Source organism: Myxine glutinosa, chromosome 1, assembly GCF_964187855.1.
Source record: "Myxine glutinosa chromosome 1, kmMyxGlut1.1, whole genome shotgun sequence".
In the NCBI taxonomy this organism is placed as follows: Eukaryota; Metazoa; Chordata; class Myxini; order Myxiniformes; family Myxinidae; genus Myxine; species Myxine glutinosa.
In genome coordinates, this window is record NC_136261.1 from 111,743,626 (window position 1) to 111,760,007 (window position 16,382).

The following is a 16,382-nucleotide window of genomic DNA, read 5'->3' on the forward strand; positions in this document are numbered from 1 at the left end:
CTATTTTTAAAGATGTCATAAAGGGCCCAAACAACTGACACTAAGAACTAATTAACTTGCTAAATGAGGTGGTGTAAAAGATGCTGCGTAATGGCGGTAAACCTAAAAAAAAAAATGTTTTTTTTTTCTACAGCCTTTAAAATCTTTGTTTTATTTCAATTGAATTATACACATGAACACTGAAGAACACAAATAGCCTTATTGGCACTTTCAAAAACCTTTCGGTACTTGGACAAAATATTATGACATTTTGCATTATCTCGACCAATCAAATGTGCCGCTCGCTGACCCTCCCCATGTCCTTTTTCTCGAGTGTGCATGGGGTATCATGTTCTATGAACTCTCTAGTTCGAATTAAGTAACAGATAACCCGGTTCCCCCAGGCCATTGTAAGGGAATTTGTTCCCAATATAGTGGAATATTTAGGGAGTTGTCTGGTAATGTCCTTTAACTACTTAAAGTGAATCAAGCCCACCTGGGGCATTCTCACGTTGCGTTGAGTTTGGTATTCAATGGGCTCACTTTAAGTAGTTAACAGCATAATAGTCACTAACTCGCAAGACTGATAAGGTTTCTCGATAAAGTAAATCGAAGAAAAGGTAATTATGCATTTGATGGAACTGCCTGAATAGTTTGTGGTTACTTTATTTTTTGCTTCCGGTAAGTGTATGAACCAGCGACTCTGAACCTACACACCACCTGTGTGTGCAATGAAAATACACATAAATCGAAATTGCATGAATATCAATATTTTAGACCTCCCCATGCACTGTACGGACCCAAGAGCTCTTAAATGAGGTATCCTCCAGCATTATGCGTGCTGTGGTTACGACATCGACCCCGTTCAGACACAATCAGACAACTTGCATTTATATATACTGTACATAGATTATCATACTATCCCTCTAACTTCCCCCATCCTCCTACTTCTCACAGTGCCAACTGAATGTGATTTCTACAATGATATCTGATAAGAATCTTATTCGATTTCATGTGAATTTTTTGTATAGGACAACTTGGATTCTTCTTACCTTCTTTTATTTCTCATGCATATATCATATGTATATGGTCCTGGACTTCAGCTCTCTTAATCCTAATAACAATAACAACACACTCTCAGTGATGGTCTGCAATTATGATCATATTGCACCGCTCCCTCCTTTTTTCAACTCGATGCAGATATTGAGATTTATACTTGGCTGTCAATACCCTGAAACCCATACTTTCTTTATGTCTTTTTAGAAACGAATGAATACACCTACACAATCCTCTCTGAAGAGCCAAACAGCAGTATCTCACCTGTGGGCACTCCCATAGGCAAAGATCAATCGGGTACGTACATGAGCACTACATCATTATAACTATGATCAATGTCTGATAGAATGGTGGGGATGTAATGTATTTCCCCCTAAAATTTGACCGAACTCAAGACCCTAAGATCTTTAGCCAGCCACCGTTAAAGCCAACACCAAGCTATAGGGGCCACTGCATCAGCAACACAACTACAGGCCTTAGAAAATGGTGCACACCTGCAGGCCAAACGAATAACTTTCTCTTGGTCCAATATGCATTTGAACAAATGAACTTACTTTGAGCAGTTGCTCTAATTTGAACTCAAACTATTAATGTCATCTTCCAACAATCCTTTCCTTATTTTTACAATACAAGCACGATTGTTTGCCCTTAGTAAGAGGTCTGGAAGATACATGCAGTCTGAAATAAATATCCCTTCTGCTTTGTTGTTGGTCACATTTTACCATTGTTAACCAGGTAGGAGGAATTATTTTATGACAAAGGGGGGGATACTAGAAAAGTGAGATTGATGCACATTGAGTAATAGACATTATGGAATGTTTCAGAATTTTGATCAAAGTCTTTTCTTTTTTCTGTAGTGGCATGTGCAATGCAGATAAAAGTGCTAAAAGATGAGAAGACAGGGGAAATGAAGGTCATCTCCTCAACTCCACTGCCCCCAGACTCCCCTTTCGCTCAAGAGGGGGTCAGAGTATATGAAGATGGACGTAAAGCTGTATATAGGGTGGGGGCAGGAAATCAATCTGTTGACGAGGAAATTGGGGTCCTTTCTTCAACACAGCTAGAGGTCTTATTGGACCAAGCAAGGTCTGGGTTGTCCAACGAAAAGCAGATGGAATCTGACTTGAGCCTGAGTCGTATATCAGGAAGTCCAGCTAGCTCACAGGCTCTTTCACGGGGCAAGGTTCAATCAACCGAGGCTATTCTTGGGGTGCAAACTCCTGATGGTGGTGTCTCACAACTCCGGATAGAATCTCCGGGTGATTCTGAGGACCAGCTCTCCGAACTTGCTTCACCTGACCGGCCTTTGACCATGGTCCTTTTGGGGTATCAGCCAGCTGATGGGAAGGAATCTGCCCCAGAAATGGCCGAGCTTGTAGTCATTGGGGATGACGATGGCACAGCCAAGCCTTGTGAAGCAGCTGAGGGGGCAAGCACCGGAGGCAAGCCGAAACGTGGTGGTGGCCCCAAGTGTCAATGCTGCTCCATTATGTGAGCCGCTCCATTACAAGGCCTCGATACAAGCTGGCTACATGGACCTAACCACTTGCCATACAAACCACACCCGATCATTCACAACTCCTTATATCCATTTTGCCTTATTTTAATGAGCTAACTGCTCTGATGAGCATTATCTCACTGCCTTATTCCAGTAACCAAATGAACCCACATAATAAACCCTTACAACACATGTGCCTTGGACTGGAAAACTCCTTTTTTAAGAATAACATTTAGTGTTACACAAGATTTTGTAATTGAGAGTACTTCACCAACTCATTTATGTGTAAATGCTTAACAACAAGTAAAAACAATAATATTAAATATTAATGTCAAAACTTGGGGTCATCGTGCCACCTAATCAGCCAAGCTGTTTAATAAATATATAATAAATGCAAAATTGAACCTTAAATGCTCGATTGCTCTAATTCTGGCTAAACTTACAAAAAAATAGAACACTCAAACTAATGTTCTTTTTTTTTTGCAGTCGAGCAAATACTAACAAAACAAAATGATCAGCTTTACCCTGGCTCAGTTCTGCCTTCTCTTTTGTTATATTTCTCAAATTAGATTGTGTTCTCAATTCCTTCGATCAAATGTTGATTCCTTCTTCTGCATTTTAATTTCTTTTGTTTTCTCTTCCTTTCTCTCTTTACATCTCTTTAATTTGTCTGCTGAGAGCAGACGATGCATGGAGTTGTGGTATTATTGAGCATATTTATCACGTATCTGCTGGCTTGGCTGTGATTGTTCTTTGCTGTTTTTCACAAAAATATAAAATTGCCACAATATAGATTTTTACTGAATTGAAAGGTTTTTTTTTTTTTTTTTTTTTTTTTTTTTTTTTTCTTACTTATCCCTCTCTGGCTCTTTGTCCTATAACATGGGCTAGCAGGACTGCTTATACCTATGTGCAATGACCTCCAAGTTGTCTAGCCTGGGTTTGAATCTCAGCACATTTATAAACTGCCACTCTGGTGTTTCTCAGGCAGACTGATACATCAGTATGTGTGCAGTCCCTCGTATGGATGTAAAACAGGCATCCCGTCTGCTAGCATTAGTTGGCGGACGTTAAAGATCCAACGGTATCCATTGCGAAGAGGAGGTGAACAATGGCCGACACCCTGAACAAATTACAAAAACCCTGCTCCAACTATTGCGGGGAAAGCAATGGCAAATCACTCATTATAACCTTAGCCAAGAAACTGCTTTGATTGCAGTGACGCACTGTAACTGAATATGGTACATCAGAATCAGAACCTACAGGGGGCATTTCATCAGCGCTCCCAGAAATGGTGCATACCCTCTGCCTCATGACGTACACAAAATAATAGGATCTCATAAAAATAATTGAACATCATCTCATAGAGAGAAATAATACAACCAAAAGATGCAAAAAAAAAAGAAGAAAAAAAGGTATTATATGACTGACAACTTAATTTTTCACAATACAGTTTTTAATATGGCAATACTATACTATTTCTTTTTATCAGAATCTTATTCACCAATAATAAATTGTACAGGATCAAATTGTCTTAATCTTAGCACTCCTTTCTATATGTCACCTCGACTATATAATCTTTATTCTGATTGGCTTTCCTGGAATATACCATGTGCAAATATACTCATAGGAAATCTTTGTGGTGGAATGTTTACATATTGGTTTAGTCGTCCAATCTAGGCCGGTGTGATAATACTGGTAGATTTTCCAGCCGTCTACGCAATACATTTTCATACAGTGTAGTCGAACCTAACAAAAGCACAATAGACCATCAACTTGCTCCTTGTATTGTTGTTGCTGTTGTTATTAACATCAATTTTGTTAATCTTTGTTGGCCATTGGCACTTTTATACATTGAGTGAGCTATATTAATGCGAAACGCCTCATTTCTTGTCTATTATTTGGCACAAAATAATGGTTCAAGTCCAGCCAATTGTTGTTTTGTAGTCAATGCAAGTATGTATGGACGAATTGTCAGTCATGTGACAGTTTAATGCAGGCTGTCTCTATGTAGGCAAACTCCAAGTTGTTTACATGACATACAGTACATGAATGTTATAACCACTGCATAAGTAAATCTATATACCGTACATTTATGTATTTAGCGCTGTGAACTGGCACGAAGGTTGTGCTTTTGGTTTACCTACATTGAGTTTAATGCCGAATGGTCTTATTTCACAAGATGCTTTCAAATTAGATTATGCACTATTAAAATTATATACAAGTTTCGTCATTAGAATCTCAATATGACAGCCTTGCTCGAGTTCGCTTGTAATGCCACACTTGTAATTGTTGATTGCAAAGGATGACGTTGAGATAATCTTTCAACAGCAAAATATATTACTTGGTTTAGCAATGTGGCTGGAAGGGGTTAACTCTACATTTGTATACAAATGCTAGATTGGAAATTCAAAGTGAATAAAAGCATTGCATGATTGTCTCTTTTCTTTGTCAGCTGTCGAAATGGCATGGTTTGCAATTGTTTCCCTATTATACAGTGAATTTGTACATTATTTAGCGTTATGGAAGAAGACCACTCCTTTTGCACCTTCAGATGCCATGGGCTGCCAAAGCAGTTTCTTGGCTATTGGGCACAATCCTGGACGGGTTGCCACTCCGACTCAGGATATTTGAATGGCTCATTCATCCCAGTAAGCTGGTACTCATTTTGCCAACCTCGGAAGGATGGCAGGCTGAGTCAACCCACGTGGTGTTAATTCAACGGCTGATAGGGGCTTGAACTCAGGAGCCTGAGTTCTCAGGGACCATTAAGCCAACACCAGGCTGGTAGAGTTATAGGCCATCTACATGTTGTCTACCATATAAAACACAATGTCAGTTTGTGTGTTTGTACAGATGTCTGTCTCCCTTCATAAGGGTTAGGTTTTAAAGACCAATCTTGTAACACAAATGTGTGTTCACTACGGTCTATTTTTGAGGAAAAAACAAACTCGAAAAATATTTTCCAAAAAAAAGTAATTATGTCTCTTTTCTTGAAATTGTAGACGGTGGCTTGCAATCCGAGTTTCAAGGGTGGTGTACAGAAGCGTTTTTTTAAATAACAATAAATACAAGGTGCAGGGACATGACATTCACTCCACATGATATGCAACGCGCACACAGAGTAAGACGAGTGTTCATTTACATCCACATGATCTACTATATGAGAGCCGTTGGTCTCTGTGTGTGTCTGTGTCGGTGTCACATTTTTCTCAGACATGGCTGAACGGATCTTCGTCAAACTTTCAGAGGTTCACCAGTGAGTGTCTGGAAGTGTTTTAGGCAAAAAAAAAAATCTTCTTTTTTTTGGATCTTTTAAAAAATCGCTCTATAGTGCCTAAGCCTTTTTGATTAATGACAGTTATATACAAGTACACATTCGCATAAATATATTACAAATAATCACCGGACATTTGAACATGAATAAATAAACAATTCCGGAAGCGGTCGAAGTTCGGTAGTTAAGGCTTCTTCTTCTTCCTGCAGTCATCATACTAAACTCAGAAACGTGAATGAACGGCACATTCACCAGCATATATTCAACGAAAAGGTAAAATGATGATTTGACATTTGTGATGGATTCTGATTTGGATGTAAATGCTTGCTTTTCCATTATATTTGTCCTCATTACCTCCACCACCAATGGTGGATGGAGGGTTACTTCAAATATGTTAATGTTTATTTTTCACTTGAACAACACTGGGTACTCCAGCTATAAACGCTTTTATACTTTACTCGGGGTACAAATACAAATACAAATACAATTTTGTCTGGGGAAGTAACATAGGCTACATGGATGCGGCCTCATTCGGGGGTGTGTTGGTGGACCGGGATAGGGGCGTAAATTCTCTATGTAAAGGTGTACTGGTGCAGCACCACCTGGTGATTGTGCAGAGGGTATTACAATTTCTTTTTTACCTGTGCAACACTGAGGTTATGAAGCACTCTTTGCACAGGGAAAATTTTTCCTCCTTCCCTTCCCCCACTCCCCCAAAACGGAGAGGCCTGTCAAAGCCACCCCCCCCCCCCCCCAAACAAAAGATGTATATGTAGTATATCTTTCCCCTCCCTCTACCCAACACCCCCCCTCTTTCTCCCCCCCCCCCCCCACCTTCCACTCCATCCATTCCCTTCCTCACCCCTCCCTCTCCTGCTTCCCATCACCCCCCCCCCCCATACTCCTGCTAGTGTCTAATAAATAAAGAAGATAAAAGCACATCTAACACAAGGCTAAGGCTTCAGACTTTGGCACGCTCACAAGGCTGCACCGTCGAATAAAACTCTTCAACCCGTCATTTTTGACAGGCTTTTTACTTGTAGATCAACACAACAACAAACAACAACAGGCATTTTAAGGCCATTTTCCCTGCTAGAGCAGGGATTAGCCTTGTGGGCCCAATGACAATCGTCTCCATTTTGCCCTATTTTCTGCATCTCTCCTTGTTAACCCACTTGCCCGCATTTCTTCTTCCACCACCTTTAGCCAAGTCTTTCTCAGTCATCCCCGTCCTCTACTTCCTTCTACATTCATTCCCAACACTTCTCAACCAATCACTTTCATACTTCCTCAACACATGACCAAACCATCTCAACCCTGTTTATCTTCACAGCATCCATCACAGGCTCTATTCCCACCATCTTTGGCAATTCATCATTTGTCTTCCTCTCTCTCAACGAGACTCCACACATCCACTGAACCATTCGCATTTCCACCCTTTTCAGCCTTCGTTGCTGCTCTACATTCATTACCCATGTCTCGCTCCATCAATCATAACACTTCTCACACATGCACCATACACCTTTCCCTTCAGCTTCAATGACACTCCCCTCCTCGTCAGCACACCGCTCAGTTCCTGGAAATTCTTCCATGCACATCTCACTCCAGCAACCATTGCCGAGTCTGATCCACCTTCTCCATTCAGCATGTCTCCTAGGTAGCAAAATGTTTTCACACCTTCCAGCTTCCCTCCGTCTCCAAGATCCAACTCAACATTTCAACCATCTGCAGCTCCCTCTGTGCACACCTTACATTTGAATGTGGCTGCCACACTGGTTAATGACCCTCTCAAACCACTACATTTTTAATGAACCCACTCAGCGCACATTGTACATTGAATGGAGTTCACTCCGACACCCTTCTTTCATACAGCACACGGCCTCTTCCCAGTTATTTCCACCTCACCACATGCTTTACCACTTGCCATCACCTTCGTCTTTCCGATATTCAACTTCAGACCTTTTGCCTCCATACATTCCTTCCACTTGTTCATCTTCTCCTTCAGTCCATCCATACTCTCCCCAATCAACACCAGATCATCTGCATACAACAACGCCCACGGTAAACCCTCCAAGATCCTCTCTAACGATGTTCTAACCATTTGCACCTGAGCTGGTGCACCTGATTCTAATTTTAGGTATTTGAAGTAGTGATAATGTAGGGGTGTACTTACTTTTTCCACATGCGAAATTTGCATTCATGTTTATTTAAATTATACAATGGACTACAAAATGTAAATGTTTCATGATATTTGTTATATTATATCACCCTTTATCTATCAATATTGTTGAAATGAAGATCAAATAGCTGTATGTTGAAATATGTTGAAAAAGTCAAAACTTTACATGGGGTGTACTTACTTTTTCACATGACTGTATATATATACTGTATATTTTATATTATATATATATATATATATATATATATATATATGTATATTATTAATATATATATATATTTATATATATATTAATATATATTGTTATGTCTGTGGGGTAGGCAGTGATATGTAGAGTCAGGTAGATTTGTATAAATGATCATGCTCCGGATATCGGGTAAGAACCATCATCATGTAATAAGTTTTGTTTAGTCGAATGTCAGAGTAAGGGGTATATTTGTCTCCATTATGAGGAATCGGGCATGTTAACTAGTATAGGATTTTGTTAATTTCCCTGTCGTCAAACCTCACTAATTTATCCTTTGTCTCTTTTGGCAATGCACCATAGACACTAGTCAGGAATGCCCATTAATTAAACCACACATAACAATAAAAACCAACCGGAAGCCAGTTCTGAACACTGCCGATGGACACCGCCATCTACATCACCTGGTAGGCACACATAGCTCAGTCAGGCTGAGAGCCATGCCCAGAAGGACAAGTGATTGGGTGGGAGTTGACCAACAGGAAGGCCGGGGTAAGAAGGGACTCGCTGATTGGCCAGGGCGGAGCAAGAAGGCACTCATCGATTGGTGAAAGAAGGGCGAGGAAGAAGCGGCGCACTGACTGGTGGAGAGCTGAGCATGCAGTGGTGGCCTGCGGGCTGATTGGTGGAGAGTCACAGATGACGTCACGACCCGACGTTAAAATAACTATCGGACTGTCATTTTCTTTCTTGCCCTCCTTTCTTTCCCTCTGCTCCTTGCCTTCGCTCTTGCCATCCTCTCTCTTGCTCCATTGTCGCTCTTGACCTTGTTCTTCTCCCTTGCGCTCTTGTGCTTGGACCACCGTGTCGAAGGTGCCACCGGGAGATGTGCAGAGGCAACGGGAAGAGCCCGCAGCCCGGGTATTGCGGTTCGACGCAGTGGACGGGTACGGCTTGCCGCTGCAGCGTGACGAGGCTGGTTGAGCGAGACGCCCGGCGAGGCCTAACAGGGCTCGAGCAAGCGGACTGTGGCCTTCTTCCCGCCAAGAACACCACCGGTCCGGACTGCGCACAAGGGGCCTTGACGATTCCTGACGTGACCCCACGAGCTGATCAGAGATAAGTGCACAATTAAACCACACGCTTTTATTTTATTTTCATATTTCCCTTCGTCTGTGTTGTCTGGTGAGGGAGCGCTCATATAGGGAATAACACTACATCGATCTGGGCTTCATGACAGAGTGGCCAGATGGAAGCCTCTCCTCAGTGAAAGACACATGAAACAGTTCAATCTTGGTTTCATCAGACACAGAATCTTGTTTCTCACAGTCTGAGAGTCCTTTAGGTGCTTTTTTGCAAACTCCAAACGGGCTTTCATGTGTCTTTCACTGAGGAGAGGCTTCCGTCTGGCCACTCTGCCATTAAAGCCCAGATCGATGTAGTGTTGCAGTGATGATTGTCCTTCTGGAAGTTTCTCCCATCTCCACAGGATCTCTGGAGCTCAGCCAGAGTGACCATCAGGTTCTTGGTCACCTCTCTTACCAAGGCCCTTCTCCCCCGATTGCTCAGTTTGGCCGGGTGGCCAGCTCTAGGAAAAATCCTGGTTGTTCCAAACTTCTTCCATTTAAGAATTATGGAGGCCACTGCGCTCTTGGGAACCTTCAATGCAGCAGAAATTTTTTTGCAGGCTTCCCCAGATCTGTGCCTCGACACAATCCTGTCTCTGAGCTCTGCAGGCAGTTTCTTCGACCTCATGGCTTGGTTTTTGCTCTGATATGCATCGTCAGCTGGTGAGACCTTATATGGACAGGTGTGTGCCTTTCCAAATCATGTCCAGTCCAATTGAATTTACCACAGGTGGACTCCAATCAGGTGCAGAAACATCTCAAAGATGATCAAGAAAAATGGGAGGCACTGATCTAAATTTCAAGTGTCATAGCAAAGGGTCTGAATACTTATGTCAATGTGATTTTCCAGTTATTTATTTTTAATAAATTTGCAAAACTTTCTAAAAATCCTGTTTCTCTTTGTCATTATGGGGTATTGAGTGTAGATTGATGAGGAAAAAATGAATTTAAACGATTTCAGCATGAGGCTGCAACATAACAAATTGTGAAAAAAGTGAAGAGGTCTGAATACTTTCTGAATGCACTGCATATATATGTATATATATATTGTCATATAGTTTGTAAAATCTTTCCACAGGTACTTGGGGTTTTTATGATAATTATTTATATCAATTTGTGCTTTTGATGGGCTTATGGAATTTCAAGCCATAATATCGTTCACAGCTGTGTAAATACATAACATGATTGTCTAACTATTTGGCTAATACACACAACACAAAATGTAACTTTACAATTACCTGTTTGCTGTTGCTAGGTTTCTGCACTGTCCCTGGAGAGCTACTCGGTTCTACTGTACTTCTATTGACAGAACTACAGATGAGATAATAATAAGAACAAAATGGTGTAAAACCGCCTTTCACATCTTCATTTTGAGAGAATCACATGAAGCAAACCACAGCTGTTGAATCTGAGGTACTGGGTTTGTACTGGGTTTGTGTTCTGAGTTGCAAATTCGTTTTATTCGCCCTGCTATGTATCCAAATGCAAGGTGACAATTAAAATGCCATATATGTGGTTCCAATGATCACAAATTGGCAACACTTGTCCAGAGAACTTTGATTGTTTTAACGAACAGAATTGCAGTGCACAATTCAATGACCCCGACTTAGATGTGTCTGTTTCACATTCTAACTGTTTGTGGTTGTAGCTTGACGACTTTGGGTTCAAACAGGATCTATAAGGTGGCACCATGTATATATATGTATATACACATAGTTAGTTTTTCATCCATGAGGTCGACTTCAATATATAAAAACTGGTTGCTAGGTGGAACGTCTAGCAGGGGCTGAACCATCACCCACCTGATATGTTACGTCATCACAAAGCCGATTGGTTGAGATTGTGTACTTGATGGGCAGGACCAAAGCGGTGGAAAGTGTAGTGGGGGCTGCTTGTTGGCCAGGTGAGTAAGGTCATCTTTTGAAGAGAAGAGAGACACAGCAGAAAAGGCACAAGTGCGAGAACATAAACGGAGCAGGGTAAAACATCAGAAACACGGTACGTGTTACTCAAGATACAAATATGATACAAGCACCTGAAATTTGCAGGTGTCGAGATGTACATGGCCTGGTCAAATAGGTCAATGAAGGAGATGCAATAGTCCAAGAAATACTTACGTTTTGTAGATTTATCACCATATGATTGCTTTGAACATATCTTACTCCTGTAATTACATATACTTTTTTATATATACCGTGTATTTATTTATATATATATATATATATATATAATATATAATATATATATATATACTGTATATATATATATATATATATATATATATATATATATATATATATATATATATATATATATATATATTATATATATATACTGTATATATATATATATATATATATATATATACTGTATATATATATATACTGTATATATATATATATATATATATATATATATATATATATATATATATATATATATATATAGTGTTGTTTTTTTGTTGTTTTTTTTCATACTAAAGTCGTCATTTCTGCATTTAACTCGTTGTATAATTTTGAAATGCTCCATTTAATGAAAAGTAGTGAATTGAGTGTTTTACTTGAAAAGGCTAATCCCTACAGAATAATTTTTTTATTAATTAATTTTTTTAATTATATTATTTGTTATTTATTTTATTTATATTATTTATTAACTATTCTCCACTACAAAGAATATTATTTCTCTCTGTTATACGAAGGTTTGAAATAACTACGCACATGAAGTGTTCAAAATGTTCTTGCGGACAAGATGAAATAGTCCAAAGCACATCAAAAAGGTTAAATTAGCCTATATAACTAAAAATACATTGATATATTTTCTGATATATCAAATATAATATTGGAAAGGTAAAAGTTGGCATCTCTTAGACTATTTTAATCTAATTTGTAGGACGTTTTGAACACCCCTCATGTATGATTCCTGACGATGTGAGAAATATTAAGTGCAAATCAAAAATTGCAAAATTGGTTTCATGTTTTTAAATACTTCAGACAGAAAATTCATATGGCAGGCCATCTCTTTTGTAAGATTCCTTGATGTAAAAGTTAAGTTCTATGCTGGGTGTTTTGTCATTGCTTTCTAAGAAGTCATTCAGGGCAACAACAACAACAACAACAGGCATTTTAAGGCCATTTTCCCTGCAAGAGCGGGGGTGAGCAGAAATTTGGAATTTGTTCAGGATAACTAGCGTACTCTTCCCGAAAGACACCCTGCTGTCTTTAACACCCACCAATGCCCGGTGCTGGTATGGATGGGTCCTTCGCCCTGTCGTCCTTCAGAGGGAAGGTGCACGCACATTGTTGGATTGCCCTACAAGTTTCCCATGCTAAACAGTTCAAAGGCAAGTGTGCTTACTTCTAAAGCTATCCTGCCATCTAAAGCTATCCTGCCATCTAAAGCTATCCTGCCATGAGGTACATAGAAAGCAATAAAATAAGATAGGCCACTATACATTCCTTATTTATCTGAAAGTTGAACTGCTAATCTCTTATGACAATTTACACTTGTCATAAATTTAGGAGTTTGGACTGCAATCGGTGGAACTGGGTTGGCCTGTTAGTGTTCCCATCTGAATCTCTGGCTCTTGATGTGAGGATCCCAGGTTCAAATTCCACTGTACGTGTTTTTCCATTATCTGCTACTATCCTTATAATAAATGTAAAAGTACACTGATGTCAAGGAATGACTGTCTTGTACATATGTGTACTAGCTCCACCATGAGCCTGAGATAAATGTAAAACTTTGGCAGCAGAGTGTCAGGTTTAAGTTAAATTTCATTTTTCTTCATTTCTTCTGATACAAATTAACTTTCATCTCTGCAATAGGATTTTCATCATACAGAACTGTACCTTCTTTCATGGTATGCACAATATATCTCAAAGCATCAATCCTTTGTTAGGTTACACCATATTTGGTATATTTACTTTTTTGCAATTCTGATATGATGGTTTAGATTTAGATTGAACAGAAGAAATATAAATATATATATATATATATATATATATATATATATATATACATACATATATATTTATAGATATATTTATACATTTATAAATATTTACATATATTTATATTTATTTATATATATTTATATATTTATTTATTTATATATATATACATATATATATATATATATATATACATACATATATATGTACATATGTATATTTATCTATATATTTTATATATATATATTTTATTTTATTTTATTTTATTTTTTATTTTTTTTTGTCAATAAACGAGAAGTAAATTCCTACGTGGGGCTAGTGTGAAAAAAAATCGGTGAAACCCAGGACTCGAACCAAGGACCTCAGAACCAAGGACCTTCGGGATATCCTCAGAAATTTTCCACACTTACCACTGCGAGCTTTATCATGGCCGATGTCTTATGTGCCAACTCGGCAGACCCCAGATGTGAGTGTATGTGTATGTATGTGTATGTATGTGTATGTATGTGTATGCAAGTATATGTAGAAGTGCATTGGAGATTAACTCATCTACAATTTTTAATAAGCAGGAAGTAAATTCCTGCATGAGGCTGGTGTGAAAAATTTCTGACTCAACCCGGGACTCAAACCAAGGACCTCATCACTTTCGTGATGACAGCCCACTGAGCCGTTCAGTCTTTGGGATATCCTCAGAAAATTTCCACACTTAACACTGCGAGCTTTATAATGGCTGCAGAAAAAATATAAATAATAATAGAAATACATAAATAATAAATTAAAACACTAATAAATAAATAATAATAAAATAGAGGAAATATAAATATATAAATATATATATATATATTATTATATACATATAGATATTTTATGTATATATATATATAATTATAGACTTATTATATATGTTTATTTATATATGTATATATATATATATATTTGATTATACAACAACACAACAACAACAGGCATTTTAAGGCCATTTTCCCTGCAAGAGCGGGGGTTAGCCTTGCGGTCCCCAGGACAATGTTCTCCATTTTGCCCTATTTTCTGCATCTCCCCTTGTTAACCCCCTTGCCCGCATTTCTTCTTCGACCATCTTTAGCCAAGTCTTTCTCGGTCTTCCCCGTCCTCTACTTCCTTCTACATTCATTTCCATCACTCTTTTCAACCAGTCGCTTTCATCCTTCCTCAACACATGACCAAACCATCTCAACCTGTTTCTCTTCACAGCATCCATCACAGGCTCTATTCCCATCATCTTTCGCAATTCAACATTTGTCTTCCTCTCTCTCAACGATACTCCACACATCCACCGAACCATTCGCATTTCCACCCTTTCCAGCCTTCGTTGCTGCTCTACGTTCATTACCCATGTCTCACTCCCATAAATCATAACACTTCTCACACATGCAGCATACACCTTTCCCTTCAGCTTCAATGACACTCCCCTCCTCATCAGCACGCCACTCAGTTCCCGAAACTTCTTCCATGCACATCTCACTCGAGCAACCGTTGCCGAGTCTGATCCACCTTCTCCATTCAGCATGTCTCCGAGGTAACAAAATGTTTTCACACCTTCCAGCTTCATGCCATCTCCAAGATCCAACTCAACATTTCCTCCAGCTGCAGCTCCCTCTGTGCACACCTTACACTTGAATGTAGCTGCCACACTGGTTAATGACCCTGTCAAACCACTACATTTTTGATGAACCCACTCAGCGCACATTGTACATTGAATGGAATTCACTCTGACACCCTTCCTGCACACAGCACACTGCCACTTCCCAGTTTTTTCCACCTCACCACATGCTTTACCACTTGCCACCACCTTCGTTTTTCCGATAATCACCTTCAGACCTGTTGTCTCCATACACTCCTTCCACTTGTTCATCTTCTCCTTCAGTCCATCCATACTTTCTGCAATCAACACCAGATCATCTGCATACAACAACTCCCACGGTAAACCCTCCTTTACGTACTGAGCCAGCACCTCCATCACCACAGCTACAAAGTAGTGAACTTAGTACCGACCCCTGATGCACTCCCACCTTCACCTCAAACTCACCACTGTTCCCGTCCTTCGTCCTTACAGCTGTGCGCGCTCTTTTGTACATTGCCATCACTACTCTGATCAGCCATTCCTCCACTCCTAACTTCCTCAATGCCCATGTCACTACTTCACGTGGAACCCTATCGAATGCTTTCTCCAGATCAACAAACCCAAGAAACAACTTCTTCCTCTTCTCCATGTACTTCTCCTGCAACTGCCTCACAATAAAAAGCCGTCTGTCATTCCTGTTCCTGGCATAAATCCAAACTGCATTTCGTCAATCTTCACTTTCTTCCTTATCCTCCTCTCCAACACCCTTTCCAATACCTTCATTCCATGCTCCAATAACTTTATCGCTCGATACGAGCCACAGTCCAGAGGGTCACCTTTCCCCTTGTATAGAGGGACGAGGGTACTCAGTTCCCAATCCACAGGAATGCGGCCTATATATGATTATAGACTTATTATATATATATATATATATATATATATATATATATATATATATATATATATATATATATATATATATATTGGATCCTCCATGTCAAAACAATTTTTGCTGTCTCATTGATAGACTAAATGTAGGCTGTGTATGTTGTGACAAGCACATTGACTTGAGAGAGGCCAGCATGGCAAGAGCCAATAGCTTCAAAACTGTAACCTGAGCAGAAGATTGGGTTGTCTCGTTCTCTGGCCTGGCCGGCGATTTTGGTTTCACCGATTCTTCAAGCATGACTTGCTCTGTTCTGAGTTTCCAATTTCAGCACCAATGAAATACATCCAGAAATTACAAAGTAATCAGCGGAAGACCTCACCTCTCATAACACCAACATTTGAAATAATTTTAATTTGGAAAAATAAGCTATATCGTATTATATTGTCTGTGGCCCATGTAGCTTCCCTTGATAGAATGGATGATAGTTTTCCAGCATTAAATGCAATATTAATTTCCTTTCTTCTCAATGGCTTTCGGGTTGCATTATGTCGGCTTTTGCTCCGCAATGGTTGTTCAGTGAGAATTTGCTGAGTCAACTTTCTATTTAATGTGACATGTCATATGTATTTATGCTGGCCTTTGT

General features: G+C 39.3%; 2 protein-coding genes across 3 annotated transcripts in view; both read left to right on the forward strand.

Moving 5' to 3' along the window:
• The window catches only part of LOC137427698 (palmdelphin), a 67,338-nt gene extending 56,634 nt beyond the window's left edge, over positions 1-10,704 (forward strand). The window contains exons 7-8 of one of the 2 annotated variants that reach the window (XM_068117377.2): positions 1,243-1,332; positions 1,893-4,973. In XM_068117377.2, the coding sequence (XP_067973478.2) occupies positions 1,243-1,332; positions 1,893-2,530 (728 nt within the window). In that variant the 3' untranslated portion in view covers positions 2,531-4,973. Of the gene's footprint in view, positions 1-1,242; positions 1,333-1,892; positions 4,974-10,555 lie in introns of those variants that run through there. The other variant, XM_068117386.2, reaches the window with a different exon arrangement.
• Positions 10,705-11,142: 438 nt separating this feature from the next.
• The window catches only part of LOC137427651 (uncharacterized), a 41,059-nt gene continuing 35,819 nt past the window's right edge, over positions 11,143-16,382 (forward strand). Inside the window, exon 1 of the mRNA XM_068117291.2 lies at positions 11,143-11,298. The gene's annotated coding sequence lies outside the window, so the exon portion shown is untranslated. The remainder of the gene's footprint in view (positions 11,299-16,382) is intronic.